The sequence below is a fragment of the Lipotes vexillifer genome, unplaced genomic scaffold (genome assembly GCF_000442215.2).
Source record: "Lipotes vexillifer unplaced genomic scaffold, Lipotes_vexillifer_v1.1 scaffold43, whole genome shotgun sequence".
In the NCBI taxonomy this organism is placed as follows: domain Eukaryota; kingdom Metazoa; phylum Chordata; class Mammalia; order Artiodactyla; family Lipotidae; genus Lipotes; species Lipotes vexillifer.
In genome coordinates, this window is record NW_006770037.1 from 949,459 (window position 1) to 977,061 (window position 27,603).

General features: G+C 37.8%; 2 protein-coding genes across 2 annotated transcripts in view; both read left to right on the forward strand.

Annotated features, from left to right (window-relative positions):
• The first annotated feature begins 3,473 nt into the window (after positions 1-3,473).
• PSMC6 (proteasome 26S subunit, ATPase 6) lies at positions 3,474-22,329 on the forward strand. Its single transcript, XM_007445958.1, has 14 exons — positions 3,474-3,600; positions 4,608-4,687; positions 4,780-4,819; positions 5,065-5,117; positions 7,794-7,861; positions 8,462-8,576; positions 10,614-10,701; positions 12,592-12,653; positions 12,741-12,864; positions 13,232-13,293; positions 14,854-14,974; positions 15,115-15,195; positions 18,941-19,012; positions 21,821-22,329. The coding sequence occupies exons 1-14, from the start codon at positions 3,474-3,476 to the stop codon at positions 21,937-21,939; spliced, it is 1,212 nt and encodes a 403-aa protein (XP_007446020.1). The 3' UTR covers positions 21,940-22,329.
• A 1,902-nt stretch (positions 22,330-24,231) lies between these two features.
• The window catches only part of STYX (serine/threonine/tyrosine interacting protein), a 35,131-nt gene continuing 31,759 nt past the window's right edge, over positions 24,232-27,603 (forward strand). The window contains exon 1 of the mRNA XM_007445959.1: positions 24,232-24,587. Coding sequence (XP_007446021.1) covers positions 24,384-24,587 — 204 coding nt within the window. The 5' untranslated portion in view covers positions 24,232-24,383. The remainder of the gene's footprint in view (positions 24,588-27,603) is intronic.

Consider the following 27,603-nt stretch of genomic DNA (forward strand, 5'->3'; position numbering starts at 1 on the left):
GTATCTGGAATAATACAAAGGTGCTGAATCTTTATCTTTCTTATTAGGAAGTTAAAAGATAAAGCCTAAAATTGACCTAACAAGAAATAGCAGCATAAGCATATTAGTTAGAAATGTGGAGGTAAATACAAAAAAAAGCAAAAAGAATTGGAGGGGCTTCCCTGGTGGCACAGTGGTTAAGAATCCGCCTGCCAATGCAGGGGACAGGGTTTCGAACCCTGACCAGGGAAGATCCCACATGCTGCGGAGCAACTAAGCCCATGCTCCACAACTACTGAGCCTGCGCTCTAGAGCCCATGAGCCACAACTACTGAGCCCGTGTGCCGCAATTACTGAAGCCCACGCGCCTAGAGCCCGTGCACCGCAACAAGAGAAGCTACTGCAGTGAGAAGCCCGCGCACCGCAACAAAGAGTAGCCTCCGCTCACCACAACTAGAGAAAGCACGCGCACAGCAATGAAGACCCAACGCAGCCAAAAATAAAAATTTTTTAAAAATTAATTTAAAAAAATTGGATAGTGGGAATCAGGGATAGAATAGGGTGGGGCAGTAGACTCCTCTTTTTCAATCTAAGACTTGTAGTACTAAAAAACAACTTTATGTATTACTTTGATTAAAGAAGAGTATTTCCCAGAAGCTAGGAATTCTAACTTCTATTCCTACATCAACATCTTGCTGCTCGGCCATAGACACATTCAATTAAGTGCATTCTGATAAGTATTTGGGGGTAGATATTTGGAATGACAAATTTCTAAAAACTCAAGTGTTATAGCTGATGTGTGAGCAAAAGTAGTTGCTACTTGCCTATCTGGTACTGTTTCCCAATTCTCTCTAGAAAAATATCAGTTCCTGTTGTATTAGTTATCCGTCACCATGTAACAAATGACCACAAACTTAGTGGCTTAAAACAACAAACATTTATTATCTCAAGTTTCTGTGGGCCAGCAGTTCAGGAACAGCTGAACTGGGTTGTGTGACTCAGTCTCTCATGATGTTGCAATTAAGACTAGAGCTTCTGTCATCTGAAGGTTTGCCTAGGGTTGGAGGCTCTGCTTCGAAAATGGCTCACTCACATGGCTGTTAGCAGGAGGCCTCAGTTCCTTGCTGGCTGTTCCTGTCCCTGTGGGTCTCTCCACAGACCTGCTGATGTGTCCTCTTGGCATGACAGCTGGCTTCCCCCAGAGGGAGTGATCCAAGGGAGAGTAAGGAGGAAACCCCAACGCCTTTCATGACCTAGGCTCAATGGTTATCTACTGTCACTTCCACTTTATTCTATTTGTCCAGAACAAGTCACTAGATCCAGGGGAGGGAAATTAGTCTCCACTTCTTGAAATGGGAAGTATCAAAGAATTTGTGTACATATTCTAAAACCACAACACCCATCAATTCTACATTATACATTAGTAGGTTAGGAGACTATCCTTAAAAATGATTTTTTGAAGATCTGAAAAAATTTCATCACTGTTTGTTATGACATCACTTTTAATGACCCCTCCTTCCAAAACTAAGATATACCCTAACTTGTCACCTCACTTCTCTATTCTACAATATTTCAAGTTCCTTGAGAACTGATGACATTTCTTAGTCTTTTTGTATCTCTGCTTACCTATCATAGTGTCTAACATATTCACAAATTCATTCAATAGTGTATATATATCTATATATATCTATATATATATATATCTCCATCTTCTGGGGATATAATAATGAGCAAGAAATAGTCATAGTCCTTGTTTTCCTGGAGCTTATAGTCTACTAGGGGGAAAATACACATTTAATTGCATCTTTAAGAACACTTATGAATGTATAATTACAAATTAAGCTATATTTTCTGATGGACAGGGATACAGTCTCAGAGGTGCATATAAAAAGGAACAGGGCTGTTCTGTTGCAGGCATACCAAAGACAGATAGGAGGTTCAACTGAAGTTGGGATTTTGCCAGATGGGTGAGAGAAGAAGAATAAGAGTCAAGGGAGTTTAAAATATTGGTGTGTTATGTTGAAATCACACACTAGTATGTGCTTATAAATATTTATTGAATTGAATCAAACTGAGCTATATATATATTTTTTTCTTTGCCCCATCCTCTCTTCTTTACTTCTTGATGTCAGAGGTGATATACTTTTAGTATAGTTTGACCAGAATAGTTGCAGCTGAGTGGGAAAAGGGACTAACCCTGCTCAATCCACCTTCCTTGTTTATTGTCTAACTGCAATTACCAGTTATATTTAGAAAAAACAGAATAGAATATTCACACAATATCCATAAGATTTTTTCCTAATAAATTTGAAGGCATCTTTTAATTTCCTAATAATTTGTTTGTAATTTAATTCACTTAAATTTGCAATTTATATGTATATATAAGATATACCTATTTAAACTCAAACATCTAGGGCCACGGGATAAGATGAGATCAAACGGAGTCTGGGGAATGTGACTGATTCTTTTGGAACAGCAATAAATTCTCCCTAGGAGTAATGCTGGGAAGAGGTACAGCAATGTGGACCTGTCCCACAAAAACTGAGGTCATTACTACCCTTAAAATAAACAATTTAAAATAACACTACTGAATGCTTACTATGTGCCAGATGTTGTGTTGATAGCTTACAGGCACACTATGTTGTTTAATACTCATGACATCCCTATGAGATAGGTACAAATATTATGCTCATTCTACAGAGATTTTGAGAGATTAATTTGTCCAAAAGCACAGAAAGAAGGCATCTTTATCTTGTGCCCCTCATCTCTACAACCCGCCCCCTTCCAGGCTCATTGGCGTTCTTTCTGTTCCAAGAAATAAGCCAACCCCCTTTTCACCTTAAGATCTTTGCATTTGCTGTTTCCTCTGTTTGGAAGGTTTTCCCCCAGTTTGTTGCACGTCTGGCTCCTTATCTCAGGTATCTGTCCTAAATTAGTTCTCCTCACCTTACTCTATAACACCACCATGTTTTATTTTCATTATAGTATAGTATTTATTACACTTTGAAAATTATTTTTTTATCTTCCCACCAGATCGAACCCTTAGTACCTCATTCACTGAGTGAATAAATGAATAAATAGCCTACTGCTTCTGTACCTGGAGATCCTGGATAGTATTGGGTTATACCAGTAGGCATCTGTGTTATACCGATAAGCCATCAGAGCTCTTTAGAGAGATATGTATATATTCCCTATTTCATTCTCATCTTGGTTTATTACAAAGTCTTTTGTGGTTCCAGGACAGCAGTGACTTAAAAATACCAAGGCCTCTCAGGGGACAGCGCCCTTGCTCTACCCAGGCTGACCTGCAGGGGATGGTGTATCCGGAGGTCTCCTTCGGTGCACGCCGGCACCCTAGGGCATAGAGACGCAGACGTTGGAGAAGTGGAGGGCAGAGGCGGGGCAAACCGGAAGGGGCAGTGTCTTCCGCGAAACCCGCCCCTCCAGGGAGGCTCTCCTGTCTCGCCCCGCCCCTTCCCCCCGCCCGGGCGGCCATGGCCATTCCCGGCATCCCCTATGAGCGGCGGCTTCTCATCATGGCGGACCCTAGAGATAAGGCGCTTCAGGACTACCGCAAGAAGCTGCTGGAGCACAAGGAGATCGACGGCCGTCTCAAGGAGTGTGAGTGCACCTTTCTTTCCACATAATCTCGTGCCCGGACCCGCTCCTGTCTCTGACAAAGCGGAGGCCTTTGGCCGAGCTCGGCAACCGAGCCCCGAGGAGAGAAGGCCTCAGTCTGGAGACAAGGCGCTTTGTCATCCCCGCCTATAGCTTCGGAAACCGAGCCTCTTTGGGCATGAAAATGGCCCAGTCTGGTCCAGGTGACAGAGAGAACATCCCCAGTTCTGAGATGGAATTGGAAGATGACCAGAGGGGAGTGGGGAAGAAGTGGGTCACAGGGATGTTTCCAGGTTGAGGTGCAAGGAGTGCGGTGTTGGTGGAGTCCCGGGACCCGGAGGCGGAAAGAGACTTGAGTCAAAGAAGCTCAAGCAAGAGACGAGACTCGGGTAGTTGGCTTGTTAGTGGAGTGGAAAGCCGAACGCGGAGTTTAAGAGAGAAGGGGTCCATCGGTCAATCATAGGCCTCTTCTTTTTTCCTCTTGTTTTGAATTGTAGTCCGTCAGGCACACAATTTTCCCTTACTCCTGAACCAAAAGAGTACTTATAATTTTTCTTAGTGCACCGTCACTGACAAACCTGAATGGTTTAAATAATGAAGGAAGACCTTAACTGTAATTCTGTGGCGCTCTATTTAGGTTAGAAAGCCAAAGAGTAGCAGTTCATGTGGGTAGGTGAAGTGAGGAAGGGTCTAACTCTTTTATCATTCGGGTTTGTAATCTCAGGTCCGGAAGTGTCAGAATGTCAATATCTGTTATGAATGTAACCTAATATGTGCTCAAACAAGTAAGTATTCCTGATCAAGAAAATAAAAACATGGTGCTTTCTCTGTAACATTTCGTTTTTAAACATGTCATCTACAAATGGCATTATGTTTTTTGTGGTTTGATATAGTGGATATAAAATACACGTAAAGTGAAATAGACTTAAATAAACTTAAATAAAGTGAGACTTAGTGACTTAAACTCGCTAAGATTATTTAATTTAAAATGTTCAAATTATATTTTTCAGTAAGGGAACAATTAAAAGAACTTACCAAGCAGTATGAAAAGTCTGAAAATGATCTGAAGGCCCTACAAAGTGTTGGGCAGGTAGGTAATGGAGTTTGGGGTGTAGAGGGTGATGGTGAATTGTTTTTTTAGCTCTTGGCAAAAAGTAATGCTTTTTTTTTTTTCTTTCTTAGATTGTGGGTGAAGTACTTAAGCAATTAACTGAAGAAAAATGTAAGTGTATTAGATTGTTAGTAAAGAAAAAAAGAGCAGACTCCCCTCCCTCCCACCACCAACTTTTGAAATGCTTATTATTTTAATGACTGTAATGAAGGTGGATGATATTCTTGCATAGACTAAGTTGTCTTTCAATTCTTGTCTTTTGGAGAACAGAAATAAAACTCAATCTGCCATCAATGTGGATATATTTATTTTTTACTTTCTATTTTTCAATTTGTTTTTTCATTTTCTTCCTCTAGTCATTGTTAAAGCTACAAATGGACCAAGATATGTTGTGGGTTGTCGTCGACAGGTAACATTTTACATTTCTATAGTGCTTTATAATTGACAAAAGCGCTTTCATGTAAGGTATTTAATTCTCAAGGTAAGCAGGTCAGGCATTATGCCCATAACTCCCAAAGGTGACTTGTTCAGATATAGCTAATTATTAGCAAAGCCTGAACTCAGACCATGGGTTTGACTCCCGGTAGTCTCTACTTTTCTGCTCTATTGCATTGCCTCAGTCAGCTCTACACACTGAGAAATCAAAGAATTTTAGAAGTGAAAGAATCTCAGATTATTTTATTTTAGTGTCCTTTTTTGAAGCGGTCTTAAAAGTATTAGACCTTATAAATTACATTTTATATTTAAACATTCAAAAATATTACTTATAGTCTTTACTAGAGGCTAAATTGATTTTGTATGAGTTCATTTAAATTAGAATCGGCAAATTGAAATAACTTCAGATTTTATCTTGCAGTCATCAAAAAACGCCAACAAATGGCTTTGGATCATTTAGTAGCCTCTGAAGCCAATTTATGTACTACCCTATTCTTTAGAAAGCGTCTTTAGAGAATTCTTATAAACTCATTGGAAGAGATTTCTAAACTGAGTATTTGTTATGTCAGGTTCAGGTTTTAAAACATTGATATGACATGGCTGTAGAATTGAATTTTTCCTAGGGACTAAATTCAGTCTTAAGATTTTGCCTAGCATGTAAGTGGGATGACATTTTCTAAATCAAAATTTCAGTTGCCTAATCTGACAGAGGATATTTATGTCCCTTTCAGGGCCCTCTGGCTGCCAAAAGTTGGCATTTCTAAGATATTTTGTGGTTGTATGAGGGGCAAGAGAGTATTTGAAAACTGGAAAATATTAGAAAAGCCAGAGTATATATTCCCTATAGATGTAAATGTTGAAATAGCTTCATATTCATCTCTATTTAAGCTCTTTTTCAAGTACATTGGTCCCTTGTTATCCGTGGGGGGTATGTTCCAAGACCCCCAGTGGATGCCTGAAACCTGGGCATATACCAAACCTTATATATGCTATGATTTTTCCTCTACATACATACCTATGATAAAGTTTAATTTAAAAATTATGCACAGAAAGAGATTAACAAAAATAATAATAAAATAGAGCAATTATTAAAAAAAATGCTGTTACAAAAGTCATGTGAATGTGGTCTCTCAAAATGTCTTGTACAAATTTAATGCCTTTTCCATCTTAACTCAGCACTTGTCATGCACTGTTGCTGTAGCTTTTGCAGTTTGAAGTGTGACAGCAAAACTAGCACAGGTTTCTTTTTTCTTCACAATTGCATGGATAGAAGATTTGTTCTTACTGTAGATTATAGCAACCTCAGCATATCATTTTTATTTCCTTATTAAGTCGAGAACTTTCCCCGTTTCATTAGGAAGCGGTCTGTGGCTTCTCTTTGCCATATCTGAATGGCCAGCATCACTACCATTGTGTTTTGGGGCCATTATTAAGTAAAATAAGGATTATTTGACCACAAGTACTTCAATCAGCAGGACAGTGGATCTGATAACCGAGAGGGCTACTAAGGGATGATTCATGTCCCAAGGACAGAGCTTTCATCACGCTACTCAGAACAGCATGAAATTTAAAACTTAGGATTAGTTTATTTCTGGAATTTTTCATTTAATATTTTCAGGTAACTGAAAATGTGGATAAGGGGAGGACTACTGTACCTGACAATTATTCTTAGTTTAATCCATTATATTAAACCTAGTATTTAGCATATCTTCACTTCATTTTAATTGGCACTAAATCCTAAACTAAGCGCTGTTTGCAAAATCCTGTGAAAAGTGGTCAGTAATTTGTATGATTCTGAAATTGTATTGGCAAGCAGTTTATTTTTTTTGTTGTTGCACTTTTCGAAAAAACTAAAAAACTACAGGTTTTTTGAAAAATAACTTTATTTTTGACAAGTAACAGGCTGAGTGTGATTTGAATCTATTTGGATAGATTCTCTCCACTTCTATCCAAATAAGTTAAATATGCCAATAAATTGTTTAGTATGATTCAACTTAATATGTACAGTAATATATTTACCATAGTGTCTGGCATGTAGCAAAGGCATGAATGAAGGTCGCTGGGGTTTTTTGTTTGTTCTTTAGAATTTTAATTAAAAATCTCTAAGGGGAAATAGAGTGTATATCCCCCTTATCTCCTATGATCACATAACACATACTTCCCAAAACTATAGTTTTTAAAATAAATCTAATGGACATACCTTTAAGATGCTTTCCTTTCTTTCCCCTCCAAATGTTCATTAAGGGATTTCTGTATAAATGCTTTGGTACCAACTGCCAAAGTCACTGTACTACAGTGCCTAAATCAAATAATGAGCAAAACTATATTAAATAGTGAGCCTTTGAAAGTAAAATATTGCAGTCAGTTCCTTCTTCAAAAACAAGGTTGTTGCCACCTCAGACTTTGTATATTAGTGATTTCTCATTTCACACTGAGATTGCACAAAAGGTCACTCTTTTAAGGAGCAGAAGGAAATAACTTTGAATTACTACTTTTTATAAACCCTTTCCTTGGGCATGGTGTTTATAATCTAATCTTAGTGTTCTCTCTGAAGGGTAAAAATGATTATTTGGCTTCTAACTATGCTCTTGTTAGAGTGTTATTCCCCTTTTCAAGTGTTTGTGTAACACCTTTTGTTTTACACAATTAGCTTGACAAAAGTAAGCTGAAGCCAGGAACAAGAGTTGCTTTGGATATGACTACACTAACTATCATGAGGTAGGTTTCTTGTACTATTTAGTTTACGTCTTATTTTCACGGAGGGAAGATTTTATCCAAAATATGCTTCTTGAGATCACTGAATATTTTGCCACTTTTCCTAATTTCAAATTAATTTAAACATGTTTTTTTTAAAAAAATAATAAATTTATTTATTTATTTGGCTGCATTGGGTCTTCATTGCTACGCATGGGCTTTCTCTAGTTACAGCGAGTGGGGGCTACTCTTCATTGCGGTGCACGAGCTTCTCATTGCGGTGGTTTCTCTTATTGTGGAGCACAGGCTCTAGGCACATGGGCTTCAGTAGTTGTGGCACGTGGGCTCCGTAGTTGTGGCTTGCAGTCTCTAGAGCGCAGGCTCAGTAGTTGTGGTGCACAGGCTTAGCTGCTCCATGGCATGTGGGATCTTCTGGACCAGGGCTCAAACCCGTGTCCCCTGCATTGGCAGGCGGATTCTTAACCACTGCGCCACCAGGAAAGTCCCAACATGATTTTCTAAGATCACCTACAGGTGCTTGCATAAGCAAGTCATTTATACTCTATTTGTAGGCTGAGAGAAAATACATCTTTTAAAAGAAAAATACACACCTTATCATTACAGGTATTTGCCAAGAGAGGTGGACCCACTGGTTTACAACATGTCGCATGAGGACCCCGGGGATGTTTCTTATTCTGAGATCGGAGGGTTGTCAGAACAGATTCGGGAATTACGAGAGGTTGGTAGTGTGTGCTTTATTCTCTGAACTTACTAAGAAGTAGTACGGGTTTTAAAATGCCTGAAGGGAGAAGAGGATGTAAAATCACTTTGTCCAAATAGTGTTTACTGAATATTATATATATAATATTTTTGCCAAGAGAAGAATAGCACTGGATCTCTAGCTATGAAAATTATGGGTTTTTGTGAAATTTGGAGATAATTTGGTGTTTGAAAAACCCTGCTCTTTTTATGACAAAGAAGGAAAAGAAGCTAAGAATAATGGATGTAATCCAGTGCCCATACCATCTGGTATTTTGATTATCTTAGTAGTTTAGTTGGGTCAGAGCACATTTGGATAGTGTGTATAATGTAGTTTTTCCCATAACCTCATTGATTTCCTATTGCCTTTAAATAGAGTAAGTTATCTGTGCCTTAAATATTTTATTTTGATAAAGCTGTTTGCTGTCATTTAAGAAAAATATTGGCTTTAGCATGGCTTAAACTTTTAAGTTCTTACGTGAAGAATCAAATCAGGGTTGCCTTGCTTCACAGCACAGATCTTTTAAGCAAATTACATTGTTGTATTGATTTCATCTTAATTTAGGATGGAAATACTCAGGAATGAATTTGATTAATTAGAATGGCTTACATTATCTAATTTAAGTCCTAAACCAGTAGTTTTCAGACTTCAGCACTTTAAATTTTCTGGAACTCTTATTAAAGATACAGATTCCTAGGCCCTCTGCATGGTTTTGATGCAGTGGCTTGGGGGTGGGGCCCAGGAATTAGCGTTTAAACAAGCATTCCAGGTGATTATGAAACCAAGTCTTTTTTTTTTTAACCATACTTGCAGAAGCATTGGCCTAAGCATAAATAAAAGCCTATTCTTTTCACGTTATAGTTAATGAAAAGAGGAAGAACTAGTGCTTCATGAAACAGTGAAATATTTTACAGTGATTTGCTGCATCAGCCATAGGAGCAGAATGAATGTCTCTCACACACACAGACACACGCACACACACCAAGGACATGCAGTATACTTCTGCAGACAATTGCGAATATTAATTTCTCACAATTTTGGCGTGTCTTAATCATACCTTATGGACAGAGTTATTCAGTAGAGGTTTATTTCTCAAGTAAAGAGTTTAAACTGGGCAGTCAAATCCTCACTTTTGCTGTTCTCCACTTTTCTTTCTTTGAATCAGTCTTAGAACATTGAGAGCAGAATTTATGTTTTTTTTTAAGACTACTATGACAAAATGCCAACATAAGAAAATTTTATGTACCATTTCTCTTAGTGGCAGTTATATCTTACCAAAGTTCCCCATTTTATAATTATTTTTTGTTGTATTCAGATGCACACCAGTGTAATCTTTTTGTTTTTTTGCTTAACTGATTTTTTGTAATGTTAATTTTTTCGTTGAGGCATAATTTACCTTCAGTAAAATTCACGTTTTTAAGTGTACAGTTCAAATGTGTTTGAAAGATTATATGCCTGTGCAAACATCACTGTAGTCAAATGTGTGGTTATTTTTTTTTATTTTTTTTTTTTTAAACTTTTTATTTATTTATTTTGCGGTACGCGGGCCTCTCGCTGTTGTGGCCTCTCCCGTTGCGGAGCACAGGCTTCTGGACGCGCAGGCTCAAGCGGCCACGGCTCACGGGCCCAGCTGCTCCGCGGCATGTGGGATCTTCCCGGACCGGGGCACGAACCCGCGTCCCCTGCATCGGCAGGCGGACTCTCAACCACTGCACCACCAGGGAAGCCCCAAATGTGTGGTTATTTTAACAAGTGTGTTAAATGATAAATAGTTCAAATTACCACATGCTTTTTAATTAATTAATTTAAAAAATATTTTAAGATTTTTAGATTTAAGAGATATCTTACATCTACCTGAAGAAAAACCTCTAATATAAATGGTTTTACATAGCACTGAATTCTAGATCTATTACGAATTATGATGTATGTATGTAAATCTGATAGTTTACTTAAAATATTTGAAAGTACATCAAAATCTTTACTAACTTTTTAAGAAACATGCAACTTCTTTTCTAGGTAATAGAATTACCTCTTACAAACCCAGAATTATTCCAACGTGTAGGAATAATACCTCCAAAAGGCTGTTTGTTATATGGACCACCAGGTTGGTATTAAATCACGTCTGCCCCACTATGAGCGAATGAATGAATGGAGGAGTAAAAAAATGAGATGGAGATAATTAATATGACAATTCCAGCCTCCATTCTGTTCAGAGTAAGGAAGGGATTGGGGATGTGTGTCTACTGTTTACTTAGTCTTGCTTAGTCCTCTTGTGCTTCATAGGGTATATATATCTAAACATGCCATGTGATTCTAAGCAATGGTCTTATGTGGTTCACAGACCTCTGGGTGTCCCAGAGACACTTTCAGGGATTCTGCAAGGTCAGAATTAACTCTTGTAATACTAAGATGTCAACACAGTGAAAAAGGAAAAAGCAACTAACATCTGTGCTGATGGTGCAAAGCAATGAGGGTAAAGCTACTCATGCCATAGTATGAGTCAATTAAGTCAGTGGCACAAAATGGTATAGTAGTCATTATGTTCGGGGCCATTCACATTTGCAGTATTTTTTTTTTTTTTGCGGTACGCAGGCCTCTCATCGCTGTGGCCTCTCATCCCTGTGGCCTCTCCCGCTGCGGAGCCCAGGCTCCAGACGCGCAGGCTCAGCGGCCATGGCTCACAGGCCCAGCTGCTCCGCAGCATGTGGGATCCTCCCAGACCGGGGCACGAACCTGTGTCCCCCGCATCGGCAGGCGGACTCCCAACCACTGCGCCACCTGGGAAGCCCTGCAGTATTTTTTTTTTAAGATGTCAGTTTCACTTTAAAATGTCCTTGCTAAAGCATTAAAAATACTAACTTTTGATCCTTGAATAATGTCTTGTATTCTGTGATGAAATGGAAAATACATATAAAGTACTTCTGTTGCATACTGAATAAGATAGATATCTCCAGGAAAAGCATTTGTGTGATTATTTGAGTTGCCTGCTGTATTAGCTGCTTTTCACGGAATGCCATTTTTACTTGAAAGGATAATTTACAGTCAATTATCAGACTGGTTATTGGTTACCTTGCACACTTGTTTAAAAAAAATTTATTATTTATTTATTTTTGGCTGTGTTGGGTCTTCATTGCGGTGCGCGGGCGTTCTCTAGTTGCGGCAAGCAGGGGCTACACTTTGTTGCTGTGTGCGGGCTTCTCATTGCGGTGGCTTCTCTTGTTGCAGAGCAGGGGCTCTAGAGCGCACGGTTTAGTTGCTCCATGGCATGTGGAATTTTCCTGGACCAGGGATCAAACCCATGTCCCCTGCATTGGCAGGCGGATTCTTAAGCACTGTGCCACCAGGGAAGTCCCTGCACACGTTTTTTTAAAAAAATGAATGAAGTTAGCCAATCATGTTAAACAACTGACACCATCTGTAGCCAGTGATAAAATTTGAGCTTTCAAACGAAAATTGAGTTTTTGAAAACTTTACGTCTGGTACTATGAGCTTGACAACTTTCCGATGTGTTTGTTAATATAAGACGGGATGAGATCGGAGATGGTATTAACAAGTGTGATTTTTTAATATTATCTAATGGAAAATGCCAGTATTTGGAAGATTTTCATAACCCACTGAGTCAGTAGTTTCCAAATAACAGATACTTGATATTACAATATCATACGTAGGCAAAGGTCCACTCAGTGTTCAGTATAGCCCAATGTATTCGAATGTACAAGTTTCCATCACAGTCTCTGTAAGTTGGCTTTGATATATTTCTAAAGTTATGTATTCAGTTTGCTTAAAATAAAATTAGAAGGGATATTTTGAATAAAATTTTAAATTTTAATATTGAGAGTGGAAGTGCTTTGGGATTTTAAATGATTTTAAATGCTTTTATTTAAGACTTAGCTTCCATTTTGCAAAATTTACTATTCAAAGGATTACATTCTTAAAGGCTTTTGAAAATTTGTTTTACTTTCCATTTAATTAGGACTTCATTTATCATTCCTAGGTACAGGAAAAACACTCTTGGCACGAGCTGTTGCTAGCCAGTTGGATTGCAATTTCTTAAAGGTAAAGGGAAGATTCTTTTTGTAGCTATTGAAAATAAATTTTATTTGAATTTTCCTATGTTTACCATAATGTTTTTCCTTTAATCAGGTTGTATCTAGTTCTATTGTAGACAAATACATTGGTGAAAGTGCTCGTTTGATCCGAGAAATGTTTAATTATGCCAGGGACCATCAGCCATGCATCATTTTTATGGATGAAATAGATGCTATTGGTAAGAATAACACTTTTTAAAATTTATTTTAAACTTTTCTTGAACTGTTAGGAATATTTTTTTAATCTAAAAGAACTTTTTCCCTCTCTTTTCACCTCTAACTGCAATTTGTGTGAAGTAGCAAAATGAATTGAATGTTACTTTAAAAAAATTCTTAAGAAAGTTTAACCACTCTCAATAAATAACCTTTAACATTGAGAAAATGATAAACATACCAAAATCAATTGTAATTTTGTCAGTGTAATTCTTGTTAATTTATTTTCATCTTAATGTTTTAAACCCCAGACACTATCATTTTCATATTTTCTTAAATAATGCTTAAAGAGGAAAGGAGTAATGCATATGAGTTTCCACATCATTATTTTAGGTGGTCGTCGGTTTTCTGAGGGTACTTCAGCTGATAGAGAGATTCAGAGAACTTTAATGGAGGTAATATTTGGTAAAGCCTGTTTGTAAAGAAATCAATGTTTATAAAGTGGAGAAGTGAACATTGGATATTTGAAGGTCAAAATATGGATAATGGTTTAAATGAAGAATGCACTTAAGTATGAAATTTGAAAGTACAGTATTGACAGGAATGAACACTTTTCTTTACCACAATCTCTAGTAAGAAAATGAGTACTAGAAAATAATAGGGATATCTACAAAATTTCATGTGAGTTACAGCTGTACCGTTCTACATTTTTTGAGCAGACTGGCCATTTAAAAAATTATATATTGTACTTACATTGTGAATGTGATTTTGTGTTAGTTTTATTCAGATATTTTATGAGTGACAAATATATTTAAACTAGTGGCAATAAATGAATTGTAATTATGTATGAGGCTGCTCTAAAAATTACTAATACTTTCCTCTCTTTATTGCTGAGAATGAAAGGAAACTAAAATAGTTTTGATTATTGAAGATGGATGATGGGATATTGAAATGTATATTAAAGTCTTTTCCCACTCCACATTCTGTGAAAGTGATGGCAAGATTCCAAACACATTTTCCAACTCCTATGAATAGATAGGTAGCATAGGTAATGCATTGTCAACTTCTGTCTCAGTAGGGGTATTTGAAAATTGTTTTTTATAAATTGTCTGCTCAGAAAAGACAGTATTTTAAAATTAGTTGTAGAGTCTATTAGGAGCCTTAAATTGAGGTATTTTTTTTAAAACGCAGATACTAGTTTTATTCATGTAGCTGATATGTTATTAGCTAACATTTAGGGTATGTTAGACATATTGGCATGAAGAAATAGACATATTGTCAGGCTAGCTTTGTTTTAAAGTGTTTGTTGAATACAGTTAGATTTTTCAACATTTATTTAAGAAAACTTTAGGAATCGAAGGAAGTGTGTTAGGTATCTCAGTATTTCTGTGTATAGTAGAATTATCTGAAAAGATATTTAATGGATTTATTATCAAGTTTGTAGAAAGTCATTGTTTCCAGTTATCCTGATGTAAATTTTATGTCTGGCATAGCATAAGCTCTTGAAACATTATTTTAAAAGTAATTGTAACAAAAAAATTCGAACATTGGAAATCAGATCCACATAACTTAGTTTCATAATTCTTGACTGGATGGATGCCTTCAGTTTTATTAAAACTATCTGATAGCTATACAAAGGTACATAGTTGAATAATCTATCTTGGAGACTTCCCTGGCAGTCGATTGGTTAAGACTCCGTTTTTCCCCGGCAGGGGACACGGGTTCGATCCCTGGTCGTGGAACTAAGATCCTGCATACTGCAAGGCACGGCCAAAAAAAAAGCATTAAATAATCTATCTTGGAACTTTTAGGATGGAATATATATCCCTTTATGTAAGAGAGAGAAAAAAATATGATTCCATCAAACGATCATTCTGCACATCACATATGTATCTGTAAGCAATACATTTCATGGTCTTAGTCATTTTATAAAAGGTGTGTGCTATGTGTTTTTTTAATGGTTGGGATGCTTTATAAAATGTGCTTTTGATTTATATTCACAAATATATTCTTAGCTACTGAATCAAATGGATGGATTTGATACTCTACATAGAGTTAAAATGATCATGGCTACAAACAGACCAGATACACTGGATCCTGCTTTGCTTCGTCCAGGCAGATTAGATAGAAAAATACGTAAGTTAAGCTTTTTTGCCTGCTGTCCATTTCCCTTTGTCTATGTCCATTTCTTTTCCCATACCTCCTGCTCACCCCCTACTTTGTTTAAAAAACAAACCTGACTGCAAAAGAATTTCTTATAATTTTCTTATTTTCAGATATTGATTTACCAAACGAACAAGCAAGGTTAGATATATTGAAAATCCATGCAGGTCCCATTACAAAACATGGTGAAATAGGTAAGTAAATAACCTATTTTATATATATTTACATTTGGTAAATGAAGTAAAATGCTATTGGATATCACTGATAGTCTACCAAATCTAGTTTTAAATTCAGGAAACATGGTGGTCTTGAATTTAGCTAATAGTTATTGAGCATGTGCTGTATGCTAAGAATTGTTCTAAGTGCTGAGGATATAGCAATGAACAAAACAGATAAATTCCTGCCTTTATATAACTTACATTTTTGTCAGGAAAGGCAGGTGAAGAAAGTAAAATATTCACTTGACCCTTGAGCAAAATGGGTTTGAACTGTGTGGGTCTACTTACACGTGGATTTTTTTTTTAACTAGTAAATGCTATACTACTACCTGATTGTGGTTGGTTGAATCCACAGATGTAGAACCATGAACATGGAGGGCTGCTATGAGTTACATGCAGATTTTCGACTGTGCCACCAGGGAAGTCCGAATGTATACATTTTGAATAGAGGTGGGGAGGAGGAAGCACAGGGAACGCCTTACCAAGGTGATTTTTAAGCAGTGACCTAAAAGGTGAAGGAGCTAAGTATGGATATTTGGGGGAAAATCATGCAGAGGGAACAGCAAGTAAGAACAGCCTTGAAGTAGGTGCGTGCATGGAACATTCCAGGAGCAGTATAGAGGTCAGGGTGTCTGTGGCGGAGTTATTGGGACGGTAGCAAGTGAAATAAATCATAGAAGTAATGGGGATCAGATTGTATAGAGCCTTACTGAGGCCATTGTGTAGGAACTTTGGCTTTTGTTTTGAGTGAAATGGATTCCATTGGAGGATTGTGAGCAGAGGAATGATATGACCTTACTTTTTATTATTTTTAACTTTGTATTACAGAAAATTAGAAATACATAAAAGTAGAGATGAGTATAATCTTACCAGGAATTCATCCCCCAGCTTCCGTAATTAACCCTTGGCCAATCTTGTTTCATCTGTAATCTCTCCCACCTCTTACCTTCCCTCTGGATTTTTACAAAGCAAATTCCAGGGCTTCCCTGGTGGCGCAGTGGTTGGGAGTTCGCCTGCCGATGCAGGGGACACGGGTTCGTGCCCTGGTCTGGGAGGATCCCACATGCCGCAGAGTGGCTGGGCCCGTGAGCCATGGCCCCTGAGCCTGCGCGTCCGGAGCCTGTGCTCTCCAACGGTAGGGGCCACAGCAGTGAGAGGCCCGCGTACCACAAAAAAAAAAAAGCAAATTCCAGTCATTATCATTTTATCTGTAAATCTTTCAAAATTCACTTGTATTAAATAGATCATCTGGCTGCAGCTAGACGGACAAGGATAGAGATAAGAGGATCTATTAGGAGGTTATTTCAGTAATGCAGGCAAAAGATGGATGGTGGCTTGGTCCAAGGTGGTAGCAAAATCTTTTAAAATAATGAGATTCTGGACATATTTTGAAAATAGAGGTGACAGGGCTTGCTAATGAATCGGATGTAGGGTGTGAGCTAAAGAGAAGAACCAGGGAAGACTTAGGTTTTTTACTCATGCAACTGAACAAATGGAATTGCCATCAGTTAAAGCGAGGGAAGACTGAAAAGATTCGGTTTTAAAGGGAGAATGAGGAATTTGATTCTGGCAATATTTAATTTGAGATGCCAATTAGATAGCCAAGTAAAGATGTTGATTAGTAATTATGTGTGCATCAATAGTTCGTTGGGGTGGTCTGTGCTAGAGTTATAAATATGGCTAATATCAGCATAAAAATGGTTCCAAGGAAGAGAATGTTGATAGAGAAGGGATTCAAAACTGAGCTAATTCCAGCATTAAGGAGTTGAGAGGAAATAAAAAAAGTTGAGAGGAAGAACCATCAAAGGAGACTGAGGAAGGTTAGTCACAGAGATAGGAGTTAACCAGGACGTGATGGTGTCCTGGAGAATAAATGAAGAAATATTATAGGGAGGGACTAATTTCCAGTCAAATGCTGACAATGGGTCTGATGAGAAGAGTTCTGAGATTGGATTTACTATGTGAAGATCATTGGTGACCTTATCAAAAGAAATTTCTTTGGAGTGGTAGGAGTGAGAGCCTTGTTCAAATGGATATCAGAGAGATGGGGACAAGAGGCATTGAGTTTAGACACCTCTTTCAAGGAGTTCTCTAGTGAAGGGGAGAAGAGAAGAAATGGAGCTGCAGCAGAAATGGAGATGAGGACTTGGGGTTTTCTTTAAGATGCATGTACTTACAACACTTTTTATGCTGATGGGAATGATCTAGGAGAGAGATACAAGTTGATAATGTGCTTTTTTTTGAAGAGAGGTTGGCTTTGTCTATGAGCATAGACTTCTCAGGAGAATAGGAGGAAAGGCAGCATATATTAGATGCTTATGATAACAGGTTCTTAAATATGGCAGGTACTTAGAGGATTTTTCTTCTGAATGTGTTTATTCTCTCAGTGAAATAGAAAGCAAGTTAAGAGTGAAAATGGGAAAGTATGTTAGAGATTTGAGGACAGAGGAGAAATTACAAAATAGTTATCTATAGAAGTGAGAGACCGGAGTAATGTAAAGGCCAGCAAGCCATGTATTCTATTGTGGGCTAAATTCTGTATGCCTTCTGTTTTTGTAAATAAAGTTTTGTTGTAGCACAACCACTCCCATTCATTTACATATTGTCTATGACTACTTTCCCACTACAGTGGCAGAAATGAGTAGTTTTGACAGAGACCATATGACCTACAAAGTCTAAAGTAATTACTGTCTTGCCCATTACAGAAATTTTGCTGACCCCTGGACTAGAGGCATCTAGTATAATTGCCAAGCAACTTTAAAAACTTTTTACAAGATAGTGGTCCAAAATAATTACAAATAGTTGACCATTGCCTTTCTCATTACTCATGTGAAAGTTTTGAGTTGAAGAGACTGAGCTGAATTTACCAGCTTCTTCCAATACTGAGCTCTTGCTTGGTGGCACATGCTGTGCTAACCTTAGGAATTTCTGCTCTCCAGAAGCTTACATGAACTTGAACCTGAATGAAGACTAATTAATGAATTATCTGTGTGATTTCAAATAGAGATTGACATACTCCAGATTGCCTGACAAGGGTGTCTTATCACAGTTTTTCACATTGTAGTAGCTTATGTGTCTCTTCTCTCGCTATTCTACATCAAGTCCGTAACTGCTACCTTAGACCAGCAGCAGCTCTTCATTTCATCTGTCATGTGGATAGAAAGGTCACTTAACTATTACTGTTATCATAGATCTGATACCTTAACACTTGGAGCTTTCACAGAAACCAGAAAAGCTAGTCAGTGTTTACTCTGGCATTTAAAAATTCTGTATGATAAAATGATGTCTGAAGACTATTTTTGGTATATTTTATATTTGCCTTATGTGATTAAATTCCATTGTGGTTACAATTGGTTTTGAATATTCTAGAGTTATTCAAATTAGATACTTGGTTACAGTTTTAATAAGAGTCATAGCTTGACATATCTGAAGTTCACATGCGCTTAACAGTTTCTCTGTGTAGAAACAGGTTAAGATGCTTTCAGATCTTGATATTTCTTGGTTTTAGAGTTTTAGAAGTATGTTTATTTCTGCTTGGTGCTGGTTTACTTAACAGAAGTATTGCTTTTAGTTGTTAATATTGTGGAATGTTAACAGAGATGATGCCTAGCTGACTAAATTCGAAGCAAGCTCTTAAGTTAAATTTTCTTTATGGGAATAAACCAAAAAAGGTCTCCTATTATTATTTTTTTAACTGATTTCCAGTATTTTTCCTAAACAGATTATGAAGCAATTGTGAAGCTTTCAGATGGCTTTAATGGAGCAGACCTGAGAAATGTTTGTACTGAAGCAGGTAAGGGTTTAAAGTACAGTTTTTACTATTGATTTTGATTTGTTTAATTTGCTAAAAATGTGTTTGAGTTTGTCCAAAAGCAGAGCCTGAGCTTTGCAAGGATTTGAGTGCTTGTTATTTTCTGGGAAATTGATTCCAAGAAGTAGAGAATAGGGCAAGTGAAATGGGAAGAGGGAAAGCTGTTATAAGGGTGCATCATTGAAATAACTGTTGTAAGCAAGAGGGGTTTGATTCTGATGAGACCTCAGAGAAACATACAGAATTCTTTCCAGGATTATCTGGCTGACATATGGGAGACTAGACATTTATTTACCAGCTGTCATCCTCCATTCCTCTGTGGGATGAGATTTGCCCTTGGGGATGTTAACTTCTTTGCACTTACGGATGCCTTAGGGTAGAATGTGGAAAGACATGCATAGTGATAGCATGCTGTCCCCCTGGAGTAAGTCTGAGACTGTACAGAGCTATCTGCCACACCTGTGGCTGAAATCCGACTGGGCCAGCTGGGGGTATCTGCTACAAAATGGATGACATGCCTTCTGATACTAGCCTGTCAGTAGGTACCTTTGAAAGGTTGATTTATGAATTTTGTGTTCATTCAACTTGTGGAAATGTAGTAGTTTTTTAGTATAATTTTCTCTGTGGATTGTGTGATTTTATTTTTATTTCTGGTACCAAGTGGCTTTAAAACCATACATACGGTCAGTTAGTTTTTGTCCTCCACACAGAATCTTAAAATTAAATATCTACAGTAGATTTTATAGTTACTGACTTCCATAGGTTACATATGAACACTTTTTAAGTATTACAATATGTGATTTCTTCTTGTTTTCATATCACCATTAGCCTTATTTTAACATTTCTTGTAAATTCAACAGACAGTGTTTAAAGAGGCTGCTCAGACATGGCTTCTCCATAGGAGTATCTTCATGGGTATACTGTGACTCAGTATCTGGATCAAAGATCTGCAGGTCCAGAAACTCTCAGTACAAATCACATAAATCATGCTCACAAAGACTTACTAGTAAACAAAAACATTAAAAGGTAAGCAGTCAGTAGCCTGAACTACTAGCGGTAACTTGTGACATTCTCCTTTCAAAATCTACACTAGACCAAATTATTATTAGAAGATTGCTTTGGTGAAGATGGAATCCAAACAAAAGCAGTATCTAAATCTTAAAGGCTGATACCATTAAATTATATTCTCTCTTTTTCCACATATTTTTTAAAAGTTTATTTTTAGCTATTTCCAATAAAGAACTATAACTTCTGTGTGGATTAAAATTTAAGCTTTTTAAACTTCTCATCTAGAGACATACTGAAATTCTTGAGTTTTCTTTTTATTAGTCTTCAAGCCTTTTTTGTTAACATATCTTTCTGTGAGTTAAAATATACTTGCTTCAATTATAGTTGTCTTTTTCCATTCAAATCCTGAGATTGTCATCCTTTTTGGATTAGAATGTATCTCACATTCACTCATTCACTAAATAACGATTTGGAAACAGTAATATGCACAAGGTTTGGAAAAATAACTTGCCTAATTTAGTTACAGCCTTCTAAACAGGTTTTAAAACTTCACTATTAAAAAAAACCAGTCATTTCCATTCACCTGATTTCTGAGGACAGCATAGAATGACTATTGCCAAGATTCCTTATGTAGAAATCTTGAAAGGAAAGGGAAGACAGGAAGTAACCCTTGCAATTTTCTATTGCAGCCCACTCATTTTATGTTAGTGAAAATTCAGTATAAGCAGATCCTCAATGAAAATAGTAGTAGGATTCACTTAATTAGTAGATAGTGATAACTTACCAGCTTTAGCTTATCTTGCAGTTAGGATTGTCTCAAAATCTGGGACCCATATCTATGACACAACTAATGTTTAAAAAAACCCCGCAAACCTTTTACCTCCTTGTCAAGTAGGATTTGACAAGTAACTTGTCAAAAACTTGAAAGCAAAAACTGAATGGTGATATTTGAATATGAAAGTCTTATAAAATACCAATTTGTACATAAAAAAAGGTAAATTTTCTCACATGAATAATGACACTGATTTTTGTTGACTTTCTTAATCTCCTATTCTCTATGCTTTTGATTATTAACAAGGAGAAGCTATGAAAATTACTGAGGTGTTTTGTGTTTTCCCGAACCATACATGTGCCCCTTGCTTCCAGGGGAAGCCTAAAATGTGTATGTGTTATTGATAGTTGGGTTTTGTTTTGTTTTTTTCAAGATGACATTGGATACAGGGACTGTGTGAGGTGGAATTTAAGTATACAGATAATTGTCTCACTGTTTCCTAGCTTTTGGTTTGGAAAATAGTGCTCACTATAGTTACGGAAATTAATTGAACAATAATAGTGGTTTTTAGGAAATTAGAACTGTTGGCTGAGAAGTAATACATCTAAGCTCCTTCACATTTATTCCATAGAATAATATTACATTATTTAGTTTTCTTTAAAGTTTTTTGAGATGTAATTGACATATTAGTTTCATGTATACAACATAATGATTCAGTATTTGTATATATTATGAAATCACCATAATGAGTCTAGTTAACATTCCATCATCACACATAGAAAAGTATTTTTTTCTTGTGATCTACTCAGCATCTTTCAAATACACAGTGCAGTATTAATAAGTATAGTCACCATGCTGTACATTACATCCCCAGGACTTATTTATTTTTTAAGTGGGAGTTTGTACCTTTTGACCACCTTCACCCATTTCACCTACCCTCTCCCTTAGTTTTTTTATAATAAATAATTCACATATTAAATATAGCAGTCATGTTGTTTTATTCTCCACAGGTATGTTTGCAATTCGTGCTGATCATGATTTTGTAGTACAGGAAGACTTCATGAAAGCAGTCAGAAAAGTGGCTGATTCTAAGAAGCTAGAGTCTAAATTGGACTACAAACCTGTGTAATTTACTGTAAGATTTTGGATGGCTGCATGACAGATATTGGCTTAATATAAAAATAAAGTTAAGGAAAATTATGTATTGGCAAAAATGATCTTATTAAAAGAGTATGAATAAAAATGTGTATGAATAACATTGTAAAAATGAGTAATTCAGTAATTCTACTTTTAAGAAGTATGGAAGAAATTTGTATGTTTGTTAATGTTGCATTTATTGCAGCAGAAGTTATAAAAGAAGAGTATGTTGAAGCTTTTTGTATTTGCTGTGTATTTTGTAAAACCTTGAAAATGGTTTGAGACAGTAGTACCAGATAGCATTTCTTATGACTTATTTTATATCATTTGTTTTCCTCATCCTAAAAAGTTTAATAAAATCTGTTTGATTCAGTTCTCCTACATATATTCTTGTCTTTTATGAGACTACATTTACTATGGTCTAAACTATTTAATAACCAAAATGAAGTTGGGTTTAGATCGTAGACTTTTGAATTTTATTTTAAAACAGTACCTATACTCAGTGTTCATGAGAGCATCTTGTGATATGTAACATAGATGTGTGTCTGTGTATATTCCTCCTTCCAGATAGCCTTTATTTATTCTCCACCTACTATGATTAAGCCGTGTGATAGTTAATTGAAATAGTACATGCACATCCATAAGCATTTTTTAGATTATGATTAAAAGTAACATTTGCTATTTAAATGTGACTTGGTTTTCTTGATTTATGTGAGATGATAGTTCCCTTTTGAGGAGGTTTGTACACTCTTCTCAGAAAGATTCACACATACATACACACAATTTTGCATATATTAAAACTTAGGAGATTTATTATTTCCCAAGCTCACCCATGGACACTAGGTATCTATGGATACCAGGCTAAGGATCTGATGTAGGGGATGTTGATGTCAGAAATGTTCAGAACAAAAGTTCCGTTACCTATGCAGGATTCTTTCTCATATTATGTGGTAATTAAAGCTTTAACAAATTACAATAGGAAATCATCATTGGGCATCAATTAAGATTATGTTATTATTAAAGGTACTGTTAAAAAAAAGAAACTTCAGTTTCATAAACACTGAAGAATGAATGATATATGACTCAGGTAATAATACAATCATTCTTCAAATTAAAAACTTGCTAGCAGAGTAATGTGTGCCTTTTTATAACTAAAAGGGAGAGAATGTATACATAGAGGTAGAGAAAATGGAGCCCTCAAACTATACATCTAATACTCAAATTACTGAACAGTTCTATTTCTATATATGTTTAGTAGTGTATTTCATAAATATGACTATAAAAAGTAATAGTATGTCAGGTCTAGGTCAGACATCCATGTGGTCCTTTACTTTATCCAATGTAATCTGCAATTCAGTTAATGAAAGACTTATCTCACTTTTTTACTTTGGTGGTGGTGGTAGTGTTTTTTTTAAAGAGTCAGGTTGGTGTACAAATCTTGAAAGTTTATGTGTGGGTTCTTCCACTTCTAAGCTTGATTTTCCTCATCTGTTTAAAAACAAAAAAGATAACATTATCTCCCTAAACCCAGAGAAAGTATTATATACCTGAACTTTATTAACAATATAGTATTAACTGACGCAAACTCCTTTTAAAGATATTGAAAGCCATATAGTTTAATAATACGTTGAAGTGTTAAGCTTAGAATTAAAGGAAGAGACCTTCAGTATTATGTACAAATTAGTGGGCTATCAATTGTTTCTAGTAGGATTTTTTCTGTTTGCCATTTTTTCTTGATATTTTCTAGTTGTTATATTCCCAAGTATTCTTAAAAGTACACCGTTTCTATTTGCTTAAAAGTGATGGTGTTTCATTCTGTGGCATAGCGTAATTTTCAGGTGAACTCTTCATTACTCTGGGTTATAACCTCACCAGATTGCGCAGGATTCTGAGAGGGGACAAAACTATAGTTTCCTTTCGTATGCCAGTTTATGGTGGCTAGGATGTCTTCCCCGTTCTTACACCAAAGAAGGGATTTGCGTCCAATCCGGAAAGGGCAGAGCTGAGTCGTATTATCCCGCTCCTTTTCCCAGGACCGTCCTTCGTGCTTTCCCTCCTACCGCAGTCTCACCTCCTCCACACCCGGTGAGCTCCCGCCGCTGCGCCTCCGGGGCCCCGCCCCCCCGCTTCTGCGCTCTCGCGAAGGGGTGGGGCGGCGGCGCTCTGACACCTGGCGGCCGCGGGGGGCGGGCCGAAGGCGAGCGTGGGCTGGGATTGGCTGGGGCGGCGCGGGGAGGGCGGGGTGGAAAGAGGGGAGATGGTTGTAGGGCTCGTGTTGGTGCGGGAGCCTGGGCCGCCTTAGGGGCGCGGAGACTCGGCGGGGGAGGGACGCGGCAGCAGCAGGGCGGCCGGGCACGAGCCGCCCAGCCCTCTTCTTCCCGGCTGTCGTCGCCGCCACCGCCGCCGCCGGAGTCGCTGGGACCCTTTAGTCTGCGTATGTTAGTTGTAAGCCCGCTTCCTCCCCGTCAGTCCTCCGGTCTACCCTCCCTTCTTCCTTTCACCGCCACTGCCAGCCCGAGTGTCGGGCCGGCGGGCAACTCCCACTCCCACCCCACCCCACCCACAAGCCCGCGGGCCGGGACCATGGAGGACGTGAAGCTGGAGTTCCCCTCGCTCCCACAGTGCAAAGAAGACGCCGAGGTGAGTCTGTCAGTGACTGCCACGCACAGGCCTCCCCCTGTGGCTCCTCGGCCGAGGGGCGACCCCAGGCCCCAACCGTCGAAGCCTCCGGCTCCCCAGAGTCCTTTTGCCTCTTGAGGGCGTCCCGGGACCCAGAGGCGGAGCCTCGCACTCCGGGGCTGTCAGCCCAGACCCCGGTCACTGAGTTCCTCTTCCCCTCCTGAGTCTCCGGCGCCGGAGCCGGGTCTGGTCAACTGAATTCAATGAGATGAGCAAAAAGCAGCCCTTTCCCCCCAGGTTTGGCGTCGAGGCCTTACTTGGAGTAAGGCTCCCCTTTTATTGCCAAAGCAATGCGAGGGTAATGTTTTTAATCTTTTGAGGGGTAATCTTTGGTGTCGTCGATTCACTTGTGGGACACACGGCCCCACGTGTGGAATAGACGTGGGCCCTGAACTTGCTAAGTGTGCCTTCAAAAAGTTTCCCCGAAGTAGTTGGTTTGTTTTGGTTTGGTTTGGTTTTTGATGTTTTTGAGGCAAGCCGTGACCAGCAGAGTAAATGTCACAAAGCTAGCTCGTTTGAATCTGAAAACTTCAATCCAAAACCTTGCCCTTTGGAGGGAAGTTAATATGGGGAATAAAATTCTTTATAACTTGTTCTCCTGATTTCTAATTTGGGGTTCTTTTTACCCCACCTTACTTCTTCCTTCCCTAACGTTTGTATTGAGTTTTTTCCCATCTATTCCTAGTTTAGAATACTTTATGGTATTGCAGAATACTAAATTAGAATTTTTCTGAAGACTCAATTATAACAGGACAATGATATTCAGATATGCTTTAGTAGGATCGAGAAAGAAAGAAATCTAAAATCTCTATTTTTAAGAGATCATTCAATTTATACCAAATATTCATTCTATTGAATGTCTTCATTTGTGGTTCACGTTTTTTATTGGGGGCGGATCTTTCGCTTGTGATAATAATACTTGAGAATTTCATGTTTTAAGAGTAGACTCTTAAATAGGAAAAAAAAAGTAGAATTTAGGTTAGGTTAAAAATGAATTTACACTTTTTTCTTTGTTTTATATGGAATAATGTGAATGAGGAGTATGCGTTTATATCCTCAAAATGATTCAGAAATTTCATCACTGGAAGCAACCTTAGAAATAATGTAGAGCATTCCTACTTTTAAGGTGAAGAAATTGTAGCTTACTAAGAATAAATGATATGCCTAGCACAAGACACAAGTGAGGACCTTGGTCTCTTCATTCTTAATTCATTGTCCTTTTTACTACACCTCGATTCTTCCCTGTTCTAATCTTAATAGTTCTAGTTTAAAATGTTTACAGACTTTGTATTTAATCTTTTATTGTGTAAATAATATATCTTATCTTTGCAAAGATTATAAAATCTTACGAGGAATATAGCTTACTTCTTTCCTGTGTCGGACAGAAGTAATGCTTAAACCTGGTACATAATCTACTAAAAGCCAGTTCATTCCTTATTTCATAGCACTGGATGTTTGTTATCTCTTGGTTACAAGTGACAAAAATCAGAGGAGCTTAAGCAAAAAAGAAAAGAAGTAACTAAATCCAGAAAGTTTGGAGTGCAGCTGGTCTCAGGGACTTGACTAGATGGTATTATAATGCATCAGAGCTGCCCCTGCCTTTCATTAGTGCTTGTCTCTACTTTCTGTCAGTGTCTGTTCTTTTTCTTGGGCTTCTGCACAGGTATGGAGTTTGGCCATCAGTTGCTCGAGGGTCATATGCTTACAGCATACACACTGAGGAACAAAAGTGCCTTTCTCTAAGCTTCAGTGTTTAAAATCTAGAAGACTGGCCCAGTTTAGGTCATATGCCCATCCTTTGGATCAGTCAAGAGAGCCAGGAAGGGGTGAATACAGTGAGGGGTCCAGTCTAGGTCAGATACTCACTTTCTGGGCTAGGGGAGTGAAGCTTATCATTAGTAGCCCTCCCACCAAAACCATAGGAGCATTTCATGAAAGATGGAGGATGCTTTCTGGACAGACAAAACTGTAAATAACCATTAAATAGGGCATATAGTTACTCATGAAAAACTGACTAATAAAACAGAATGTAATTTTCTAATTTCCAGTGAGATACATAAAATGGCAGTTTTTCATGGTTATGGTGACCAGCCAGCATAGTTCCTTCCACATAGAAAGCACTACCAATCACAATCCAAATCTTGCTTAAGTAAAAAAAATTCAAGTACAGAGATTTCAGTGAAGGCTCTTAATGATTGTTGTGATCAGGCTGTGGTAGTTTGATGATCCTGTCACTTCTATAAAAATATTACTTCCAAGTTTCGTGAAATACTGGTTAGAGCACTCTTTACAGGATAGTTGTTAGCAGAAATTTAGCTGTGTTTAGATGGGTTTGCAAAAAGATCATCATTCCTTTAAAACTGCTGTGATTTCCCATTGTTTTTTTTTTTAAACATCTTTATTGGAGTATAATTGCTTTACAATGGTGTGTTAGTTTCTGCTTTATAACAAAGTGAATCAGCTATACATATATCTGCATATCTCCTCCCTCTTGCATCTCCCTCCCACTCTCCCTATCCCACCCCTCTAGGTGGTCACAAAGTACGGAGCTGATCTCCCTGTGCTGTGCAGCTGCTTCCCACTAGCTAGCCTATTTTACATTTGGTAGTGTATATCTGTCCATGCCACTCTCTCACTTCGTCCCAGCTTATCCTTCCCCCTCCCCGTGTCCTCAAGTGCATTCTCTATGTCTGCATCTTTATTCCTGTCCTGCCCCTAGGTTCTTCAGAACCATTGTTTTGAGGGTGAAGTTCAAATCCTAAACATCATCAGCACGGTCCCCTGTGAACTGGCATCACCTGCCTCTCTAATCTCATTATGAGCTACTCTTCCCCTTGCTCCATTCTCTGTGTGCCCTATCCATAGTCATCTTCTCTCAGTTTCTGGCATGCTTCAATTTTTCCCCCCTATCTCAGGACCTTTACGTTACTGTTTTCCCCTACCACAACTGTCAGCATTCCCCTTGCCCTTTCCTCAT

Excerpts from the sequence above, each read along its gene's own strand:
- PSMC6 (XM_007445958.1), top strand. The coding sequence starts at position 3,474 with ATGGCCATTCCCGGCATCCCCTATGAGCGGCGGCTTCTCATCATGGCG. Across the intron at positions 8,577-10,613 it reads AGATTCGGGAATTACGAGAG|GTAATAGAATTACCTCTTAC; the intron begins GTTGGTAGTGTG and ends CTTCTTTTCTAG. Across the intron at positions 12,654-12,740 it reads TGGATTGCAATTTCTTAAAG|GTTGTATCTAGTTCTATTGT; the intron begins GTAAAGGGAAGA and ends TCCTTTAATCAG.